The sequence below is a fragment of the Brienomyrus brachyistius genome, chromosome 15 (assembly GCF_023856365.1).
Source record: "Brienomyrus brachyistius isolate T26 chromosome 15, BBRACH_0.4, whole genome shotgun sequence".
Taxonomy (NCBI): Eukaryota; Metazoa; Chordata; class Actinopteri; order Osteoglossiformes; family Mormyridae; genus Brienomyrus; species Brienomyrus brachyistius.
Window position 1 is genome coordinate 19,747,270 of NC_064547.1, and position 10,299 is coordinate 19,757,568.

Consider the following 10,299-nt stretch of genomic DNA (forward strand, 5'->3'; position numbering starts at 1 on the left):
CTAGAACATAGCATGTTGGCACTGGGTGTGTGGCTCGGTGGGCTAAGCCTCTGTGTCTGATCAGAAGGTGGCTGGTTCGAATCCCGCTTAGGCATAATAGTCACATGTCTGGGGGCCCTTGACCCCCAGCTCCATGGGCACCACTGCAGGTAGCTGCCCTTCACTGCCAAGCTTGTGCTCGACCTATATGTGTGTCTGTGTATCAGGAAGCGCAAGATGGGGTCGACGAAAAGAGAATTTTACCCACAAGGAACAATAAAAGTGTCATTATTATTATTATTATTGAACACCCTACATGGTCCATAACCGGTTCTGATCCTGGAGTGAGTCTGATCCCGGAGGGGATTGTGAGGATCGTCACCTGAGCTGCTGCAAAGTTCTCCGCATCCTCCTTCTTGCTGGTGGCAGGGAAGAAGATGATGTTGTCGATGGTCTGGATGAGCTCAAGCTGCACCACGCACTTGATGAGGAGCGAGGAGAACAGCTTCGGCTCGTGGAACTCTGTCAGAGGCGGCAGACAGCACAGCGGGGGAGACCCGGCATGAGGCCGGCAGAGCGACGCCCAGGGCCCGACCCCAGGGCCCGACCCCAGGGCCCCACCCCGACACACCCCGCCCTGCTGCAAGCGCCTCAGGCTACTCACTTGTCGGGGTCCTGGCTCTGGGGCCGTCTTCGTAAGGGCCTGAGCCTACACTGAACTGACTTTGCCGCCGGGTGTCCAGGGACATCTTCTCCACACTACCAATGGACTGTTGGTCCTCAGTACGAGCCTGGATGTCCAGGGACCTCTGGGATATGGAATCCTGAGGGTACAGGGTACAGGGTACAGGCCACAGGCGTTGTTCACATTCAACTCAGCTTTCGTTACCATGGAACTGCTTCTACCATCGGCATTAAACACGCGACTGGAACCGGCAGAAGTAAACGAAGTGTAAATAGGATACTTCATGTGGCAGTGCAGGGAGCACTGTCAGGGCTGGGGGTTCGAGTCCCAGCCCTGCTGTGCCTGTGCAGTTAGTGCATTTTCCTTGTGTTGTGGAGGATTCCTCCCACATTCCAAAGCTTACTAGTAAGCCAAATGGCACCTCTACACTGCGCCTCGTCCATGATGTGCCGTGCTACTAGGGACTCCATACTTGGAACGTGGTGGGAGGATGGATGGAAATATACAAGACAAATGACTAAAAGCTGAGTTGAAAGTTATTTACGTTCCCAGATTTCAATTTACAAGCCATCCTGGATAAACTTCAGGATGCAGGGTGCAGCTATTGAAGACATTTAATAGGCTTCAGAAGTTTATAGGGCATTAAGTCTGAAAGCTTAAAAACAGCAAACACTAAGAAGGAGTAACAGGTTCTTAAATCCTATAAAAACATGAAACTTTCCAGAAAGACATTTTCTGATTGCTTTCACCTTCTTACTGCTTGATTTAAAACAGTACGACCTGTGCAGGGGACACTAGCAGAGCATCCTGAGTGTGGAAACGTGCTAAATGCAAACAAGCCAGAGAGAAATGGGACACTTCACACACCAGCTGCTTGTCGTGCCCTTCCAGCTGTAAGACTGCTTCACCGTCGCCCCCTGCTGGTCTCCAGGTGAGCAGTCTGAAAGCAGACGTGCAGTGAACACAGAGCCCAAGTAGGAAGAGCTGAACCCCGACTTAAGGAAGAAAAAGCCATCTTACGTGCTTGGAATGGTGGTCTTGAAGATATCCAGCATGCAGTTACAGGTTTTGTCCCAGGTCTCAAGTGAGAACTTCTCCCCGTTCAGAATGACCACGTTCTCTAGGCAGTTGGTGCCTGATCGTGCCAGCTGCTCATTATCTAATGGGAAGGAGGGATGTCAGGGGATTCTGAACTCTCCCATTGGACAAGAGAGCTGTACCTCAGGCTCGCCGTCCACTCACCTTGCTGCACACACCAGTACAGCTGAGAAAGGATGTCGTCCAGGAGGACATCATTGAGTGACTCGAAGTACTGAGTGAAGACATCACATATTGCGTAGAGGGCGTGGTTACAGGTGGTGGTCATCCATTCGGCTTTCTGTGATCACACAAAAACATAAGGCTCCAACAATGGTATCTCTAACCCAACCTTCCTGTCCTAGAAACCTGGACCTCTGCGGCTTTCTTTAACCCCACAGGTTCACTTCACCTCAGTCTGCTGCTCCGGCAGCTTCATGTTGTCAAAGATCCTGAAGACGATCCGGAAGAGGTCCTGCCACCAGTGCTTCTCGAAGGTGTGACCATAGGTCTTCATGACCTCAAACATCACCGTCAGGCCCCTATGACGCAGCCAGACAACTGGTACCATTTGCCCGTTCTTGCTACTTTCCATCCGACTGGACAGGTCGTCGCTATGACGCCTGAGCACAGCTGTGACGGGGAACTCACCTGGTCCGTACATCCAGCTTGCACCTGTTGATGATGCAGGAGAGCTCAAACAGGATGGGAAACCAGCCGCGCACCCATACACGGTCCTCTGGTGCCACATTCATGTCATCACTGGTATAGTCTTTGAAGGCCTGTCAACGGTAAGATGGAAACGGGTACAGAAAGTGCCAGAAAGACCATGAGCACCGGCAGCGTCGTGCCCCACGGCTCCGCATCGACGAGCCCGTGGCTGAACAGAACCGCCTCACTTCACGGACCTCATGCTCCCTTCATAATAGGTGTATCTGCGTTGATTGTTGTGTTCTGAAAGCTAACTGCAGGCTCACTGGATGGCCGCTGTGTATTTAGCCACGGTGACAAAGGAAACTATGGTAATTGAAGTAGCACAGAGGGGTGCTGACCTGCGGCCGCTCGGACACGTATTTGGCGCAGTGCCGGATCAGGCGGATGGCCTCCATGCTGGTGTCAGGGAAGGAGGCGTTGCATGCGAATTCCGACAGACACTTCACCGCATCCTGGAAAGAGTCTATGGTGGCTGGGAAGTGCTTCTCAAAGACATTCGCTGGCAGAAACGACGCACAGAACAGACAAGTTAGAGCCACTATGACTAATGGAGCACTGGAGAGTAACACGAGGAGAACGTTAAGTCATTCGCCCAAGGAAACTACATCCAACAACATCCCGTGAGCCATCATTCGGGACACTGCCAGAGCTAGACGGTGACGTCTGTCTGGGCTTGAAGCCATCGCCGCTGATACGAACGCTCTGCTGAAGGGACTCACTGACGATGTGGCCGGTGGTCTGGAAGGCCAGCTCCACTATGCTCTCGTCCTGATCGGAGGCAGCCAGGTGGAACACGGAGAAGATGTTCTTCCAGCCGGAGCGGATATTGCCCGCCTGGGAGTTCACCATCTGGGCGATGCACCTCACCACCATGTCCCGGATAGTGGGCGACCTGCGTAAATGACACCAGACTCCCGTTGGTACAGCTCTGTTTTTCAGTCTGCTAACCTTCAGCCTCGGAGTGTGACGAGGCCTGGCTTCAGCAGTCTTTTCTACTGCTCGGTTGGGCACAGCCTTGGGCTTGGCGCCACCCCCTTGTTGAGGTTCACAGGGAAAACTGGAAGGCTGAAGGCTAAAAGCGGATACATCCTCCATAATAACTAAGCATGAAGCCTAAGTATGTGGGAGAGGCAAGTCCATCTTCTTAAGCGGTTCTGAAATACTGGGTGTCACATGGTACCTATTAACTAAAACTGCTTTGCAGAGGCGTAAGGATGGTAACATCTATAAAATGAGCCTGCGGTGAACATGAACGTGACCTGAACCAACCAAGCATGCTCAGGTTCTCACTCTGCACTGAACACTTCAGCGCTCCCCTGAACGCGCCATTTCCAACTCTCTCAGCGGAAAAAGATTTAAAGCCTTGGTAACAGAGTGGAAGAGGCCCCCCCCCCCCCTTAGGGTGGCTGAAGCATCAAGACAATTCCTCCAGGCAGTGTTTCCTTTAGAACCCAGTCCTCTGGAACCCCACAGACTGTACACATTTTTGCTACCAGCGCACCTGTACCAGGTATTCGGTGTTCACGTTTGGCTGGGAGCTGATTGGGAGCAAAAATGCAGACTGTCTGAGAGTCCATGAGGACTGGATTCTGTAACACTGCCCTACTGAGATCTGAGTAATTTGGCAAAAGCAGTGATGTCCTGATGCTACTATTCTCATTATATAAACAAGACTAAACCCTGTAGAAGATGGCAGTACAATGGGCTTTGCTCTTCTGTAGAATGAGCATACGGTTCGTCAGGTATCCTCCGACCTGTTCTTCTTCATGATGTGTTCAAACGGCCTCAGAAAGTCCTTCTGGAATCTGAAGTTGGCCAGTTCTCCCTTCTCCAAGAACTTCATCGACAGCTGCCGCAGTGAATCCACAGCGAAGATGGCCACATCCTCATTCGTACTGCAGCCCACCTGAGACGTAAACACGAAGATCACACCTTACCCTCTCTCCAAACTGCAACCACACCTTTTATCCAAAACAGAAGGGTAATCGGACTTATTCATTTTCATTGACACACCAAGAGAACCCCTACCCAGGCACAAAAGTCCAGCCTTTGACCCCTGGGTAATCTGCTGACCTTCCAGTGGGAGACAAACACTCACCTTGTTGAAATGATCTCCTATGACCTCCCATATCCTGGACCACTGCAGTCTGATTCGGCCCATGTTGTAGTAGGAGATCTCCACGATCTTCTGAAGGCTAAACATGCGAGGGTGCGTCGGGGACGCCAGCTCGTCCATGGACACGGCGCACAGCCATCTGACGAAATCCACTGCGGATCACATATCCCGGGTCAGTCGACGTGCTCTGGTCTTCAACTCAAAGCACAGTTTAACGCTAAGCGTAGAACATGGTTCTCAGGGGCTTCTGAGCCGTGAGACGCAGACATGCTAGAATCCTTACCCACTGCATTGCCGTCCAAACGGGTGGAACCGGTGAAGATCCTGAACAGAAAAAAGCCCCACAGATGGTCAGTGGATGTAGAACCAAAAAAAATAAAATAATGCAGCCTAGATACAGCTTGGTAATAACGATTCAGACAGATCTCTGGATAATGACCCACTGCTTCCGTACAACAGTGATTGGCTGTAAGAGACCTGCTGATTCCATTCCCAGTATAGAGGGGCTTCACAGGTCTTAGGGGATCTTTGGCAGTGCCGTACCTGTCCACGGCCACCACCACGCTCTGTGAGCTGGTCTCCCCCGATGGACTCTTGAATGCTGGCTATCTGCTTGCGGTCCACAGTGCCACTGACTGCACGATGAAGAGCAGAAAGTGAGACCGTGAGCGTGCTACAATCGCCAGTCAGCCATCCAGCAGCCAATCACAGCCAGCGGAGTTGGTAAGTATGGGTTTGAAGTGGTCACTTTAGCAAACCCTTGAAACGCTCTTGATCTGCAAAATTAGGAAAGCAGTGTATGGAGAGTAAAACAGCAGGTTTCACGGAGTCCAACAGACTCACCCAAGCCTAGGTACTCGTCGGAGGTCTGCTCCTTGGTGCCGGTGACGATGCCCTCCTTACCCCTGACCGTCCCTGAGATGTAGCGTGCTTTCACACCCGTGCCAATGAGTTGGGCCAGTTCCAGCTGGCTGATGCACTTCAGGATCTGCGGGGGGGGGGGGTGGGGGGGGCACAGCAGAAGGAGTCTCACAGGCTGTGTCACACCCGTCTGCGCATTCTTACCTCTTCAGGGATGCTTCTGTCGTTAAAGATCATTCTACTGTAAATAATGTTTCAAACTTCCATTACTATTATCTCCAGAAGTGCGGTCAAAGACCCCAGGATAACAGAGATAAACCAGAGAAGCAGCGAGCTACAGCTACTGGGCGCCCTGTGAGCTTCACACACCAGCAAACTCACCTCATGCCAGGAGTTGCCCAAGTAGTTGCCATCCGTCTGTGCCACGGTGATGAGGGTCTTGATGGTGTCGATGTTCTTCTGCTTCATCTCGGTGATGCCCGAGCTGGCTGTCAGCAGGGTGAACCGTGCCAGGGCCTGGACGTAGGCATCGCGCTCCAGCTACCAGTCAGTCGGGAAAGCGAGTCAGAGAAGGGCTTCCCAAATCGGATGTTTTAACCACACCAATGGCTCAAACATGCCTTCACTGCGTTAATTTACTGCACAATGAGGGTCAAGGTCAATTTAAAATTGAATTCTTTTAGAACGTTAACACACTGACTGCATAACAGTCATGTGCTAATGCAATTTACTCCAGTGTAACAACCCTTAGATTACATTAAGCTCGGAAAAAGCCTTTCTTTCCGATTTACCTACGATGGATATTCAGGGCCTCCTTACCTGGATGGCAAAGATGCAGGCTATCCGGATAGCACAGCGGATTCCCTCCAGGCAGAGGGAAGCGACCTCGGTGTCGTCGCAGTCCTGCAGCCCCACGCTAAATGCAGCCAGGAATGGCGTCCATGCCAGCTGCAGGGAGAGCGAAAGCGAGTCGGCTTCTATTCGGTACCATTCGGGGAAACACACCGTCGCATGTGGCTAACAGCAGTTCTGGGATGGTTCCAGTGCAGATAAAATTAGGTGCTGTGAGCGCCAGATGAATGCGAGTGGCGTGATACAATATGCTTTTAATTTTACATATTAAAACATTCAATTAAAAGACGACAAATGATGTTAGTACTAGTGTTGAAACTTAACCACAAGATCGGATAAAGGCTAATACTCTCCAGGCACGGGGAGGAGTCCTGCCTTGAATACAAACAAGATGATCCAGGATCAGGGCCCTGCATTAAATTTGGGAGTGGAGCCCACTTCAAACATGGATCTCAACTGATCTGGGGTACGGGGCCTTCCCTTAAACATGGGCCTGACCAGGAGGGCGGGGCCTTCCCTTAAACATTGGCCTGACCAGGAGGGCGGGGCCTTCCCTTAAACATGGGCCTGATCAGGAGGGCGGGGCCTTACCTTAAACATGGGCCTGATCAGGAGGGCGGGGCCTTCCCTTAAACATGGGCCTGACCAGGAGGGCGGGGCCTTACCTTAAACATTGGCCTGACCAGGAGGGCGGGGCCTTCCCTTAAACATGGGCCTGATCAGGAGGGCGGGGCCTTACCTTAAACATGGGCCTGATCAGGAGGGCGGGGCCTTCCCTTAAACATGGGCCTGATCAGGAGGGCGGGGCCTTCCCTTAAACATGGGCCTGATCAGGAGGGCGGGGCCTTCCCTTAAACATGGGCCTGATCAGGAGGGCGGGGCCTTACCTTAAACATGGGCCTGACCAGGAGGGCGGGGCCTTCCCTTAAACATGGGCCTGACCAGGAGGGCGGGGCCTTACCTTAAACATTGGCCTGACCAGGAGGGCGGGGCCTTCCCTTAAACATGGGCCTGATCAGGAGGGCGGGGCCTTACCTTAAACATTGGCCTGACATGCTCCAAGTGGGTGGCGCTGGTGAAGGGTGCCTGCACATGGCTCACAGCCTCCATCAGGGCCTTGGCTGTCTTGGCCATCTGCTCCATCTCCAGATTGTAGAGGAGCCGCCTCTGCTTTTCACTAGCCACGCCTACAGGGGAGAAGAGCCAATGACGGCGTGATACCACACACGGACGGGCCAATCACGGGGCGACACCACAGATACACACACACACCCCACACCGCACCTGTACACAAAACACGGCCATTCAGATAAGAAGAAGACACCACAAAAACACAGTAAATGACAGTGAAAAAGCTTGAGGGCCACTTTAAGAACTGGCTCACTGAAGGTAATACACTTACTCTGCTTGTTAGATTTAATAGTTAACTCCTTCGTTTCCTTCATAGAAATCTTCTTGCCAGCGATTTCATCGTAAATGGCAGAGAGGTATTCCTCAGGTAAATCCTTGCTGTCGTTGATGCCCCTGTTCATCTTGATGTACTGCTCTTTAGTCATCTTATTCTTCACCTGCAAGCCAAGAGAAAACACATCCTGATCTCCCTGTCCAAGTTTTGATCTCCGTCAGAACCAACACCTCGTCTACCACGTCAGCACTGCACTTCCAGTTATTGTAACAGGGCATCGCTAAGTCTATGCGACTGAAACTACGTACTGCTTCGTTTACGGATGCCAGTCTCGAGGCCTGAATGATTCGCACTGCTGCAGCGGTGAACTCAGGGCTCGACCGTTCACGATGTCTACACCGCAAGCAGACATCCACACCCATACGCAGTCCCATCCCAGGAAATCAATGACGCTTCCCGTCGACCCACCTGCGGGCTGTGAAGATCTGTCGTCAACATGATGATGGAGTACGCCAGGACGTAGGCCGTGTCCGCACTGGCGAACAGAGTTTGCCTGTCGGGAAAGACACACAGAGTTGAGCTCTCCAGACACAAACTAACGGAATGCCAGTCGAGAAACGGCACTTGGACAGGACAGGACACCCACCCCTGGTTGCACTCCAAATATCTAGCAGCAAATTTCTCCATGAGACGGTCGATCTTCTGTGCCTCCCCCGGGAGGCGAAAGCCCTCCAGGAACATGCGCAGGGCCGAGACGAAGTCCTTGCCTTGGAAGTCCATTTGGTCGACGTACGCGTACATCACCTCTTTGTTAAATCGGTCGTTGTCCCCTAGGAACTCGCCTACCTGAGTCTGAAAGCGAGGAGAGTTTCAAGTGAGAGATCTGACACATTGACACAAGTTACGTGGGAACACCAGCACATTAAGTAAAAATAAAGTTTCCAGCGCCCCCCTCCCAACAATGAGAGACGAGCTAAGGATTTGCTCCGTGTGGTCTGAAGGTCTCAAGGTCTTACAGAATCCAGCCTTTCCTCCTGATGCAGAAACTGAGCGATGTCCTCTGAAGTGCTCCCCAGCATGCCCTGCTCCTGCAGGTACTGAATGCCCCTCTTTGGTTTCTTGTTGAACCTGTGTGAGGTGGAGAAGAGGAAGGCTCGGCTATCAGAATGTTTATGGCAAATTCTCCCCCCCCCCCCCCCCCCCCCGCCGCAGACGCTGGAGGTGAGACGCGGGACTCACAGGTCAATGCCCTGCTCGATGATCTCCTTCTGCTGCTTGAGGACCTCGAACTGCTCGGGGTTGTCCGTGCCAGACATCTGTGTGCTGTAGCTGCCAATCCCCGAGGAGGCCGTCGAGTCCAGGGAGTTGATGCTCCCGTAGCGGTGCATGGTCTCCGAGGGCTTACTTTCTGTGCTCTCCTGCTCCGACGGCCTCTCCTGGCCTGGCGGTACAAACCGACGGACGGCAGAAAAAGGAGACCGGCTGTGTCAAACCTCCCGTGCTGGCTGAAGTAGTGCCCCCCCCCTCCCACCTCCTCAATATCTGATCAAAAATGGCACTTAGCACCATAGGGTCACATGGCGCTGGGCCAGTCTACCCCACGGGCCGTTCCATTTTCAATAAACAAAGGCGGAGGTCAGCAAGTTTGCCCACTACCTGAATAACATGCTGACAGTAGACAGCATGGTACTTTTACATGGTGCTGAAGGGACACAAAGGTATAATATCTAGGAAGCCACATATATAAAACATCAAAAAGCAAAACCAGAGGCACTGACAGCTCCTGCAACATCATCAGCATTGGCCAAGAGCCATCTCAGACCCATCACCAAGAAAACTACCCTTAACTATGGTCTCTATGGTAACTGGCCTCTACCCACAGCATATTACCTGCTTTTCCTGCAGAAGTCAGGCCAGGAAGCAAGTGGACAGTGGACAACGGGGAGCAGAATTAAAGGGATTAGGAGGCTGGCTAACCGTGGAAGACACGCTCTAATGGCACAGCTGCTAGTAACACCTGTCAGTACTGCAGGAGGGTTCTGCAGTCAGCAGTGAGAGAGCGCAGTCAGTACTGAAGGAAGGTTCTGTGGTCAGTAATGAGAGAGTGCAGTCAGTACTGCAGGAGGGTTCTGCAGTCAGCAGTGAGAGAGCGCGGTCAGTACTGAAGGAGGGTCCTGCAGTCAGCAATGCGAGAGTGCAGTCAGTACTGAAGGAGGGTCCTGCAGTCAGCAGTGAGAGAGCGCAGTCAGTACTGAAGGAGGGTCCTGCAGTCAGCAGTGAGAGAGCGCGGTCAGTAATGAAGGAGGGTCCTGCAGTCAGCAATGAGAGAGCGCAGTCAGTACTGAAGGAGGGTCCTGCAGTCAGCAGTGAGAGAGCGCAGTCAGTACTGAAGGAGGGTCCTGCAGTCAGCAGTGAGAGAGCGCGGTCAGTACTGAAGGAGGGTTCTAGTCTAGCTGACTAGCTCTTCTGAAGTTTCATGTAAATTAGCCGAGACATCCTGGAGCTTAGAGTTCTGCCGATAAACATAGAAGTTCGGCGAATATACAGAGATCTTTCGGGACAGGAAGGCTTCTCTTCAATGAACAAACATAAAAGGTGCACTAAGGCTCT

General features: G+C 52.4%; 1 protein-coding gene across 1 annotated transcript in view; it reads right to left on the minus strand.

The window, feature by feature from the left end:
- Positions 1 to 10,299, minus strand: part of arfgef1 (ADP-ribosylation factor guanine nucleotide-exchange factor 1 (brefeldin A-inhibited)) — a 41,229-nt gene that overhangs the window by 2,789 nt on the left and 28,141 nt on the right. Inside the window, 23 exon segments of the mRNA XM_048976326.1 lie at positions 362 to 501; positions 644 to 803; positions 1,532 to 1,604; positions 1,685 to 1,823; positions 1,907 to 2,042; positions 2,154 to 2,283; positions 2,393 to 2,523; positions 2,794 to 2,954; positions 3,175 to 3,347; positions 4,210 to 4,361; positions 4,554 to 4,723; positions 4,855 to 4,895; positions 5,115 to 5,155; positions 5,157 to 5,206; positions 5,415 to 5,559; positions 5,814 to 5,972; positions 6,252 to 6,380; positions 7,320 to 7,471; positions 7,687 to 7,852; positions 8,158 to 8,242; positions 8,336 to 8,541; positions 8,706 to 8,817; positions 8,929 to 9,130. Of these exon segments, the coding sequence (XP_048832283.1) occupies positions 362 to 501; positions 644 to 803; positions 1,532 to 1,604; positions 1,685 to 1,823; positions 1,907 to 2,042; positions 2,154 to 2,283; positions 2,393 to 2,523; positions 2,794 to 2,954; positions 3,175 to 3,347; positions 4,210 to 4,361; positions 4,554 to 4,723; positions 4,855 to 4,895; positions 5,115 to 5,155; positions 5,157 to 5,206; positions 5,415 to 5,559; positions 5,814 to 5,972; positions 6,252 to 6,380; positions 7,320 to 7,471; positions 7,687 to 7,852; positions 8,158 to 8,242; positions 8,336 to 8,541; positions 8,706 to 8,817; positions 8,929 to 9,130 (3,053 nt within the window).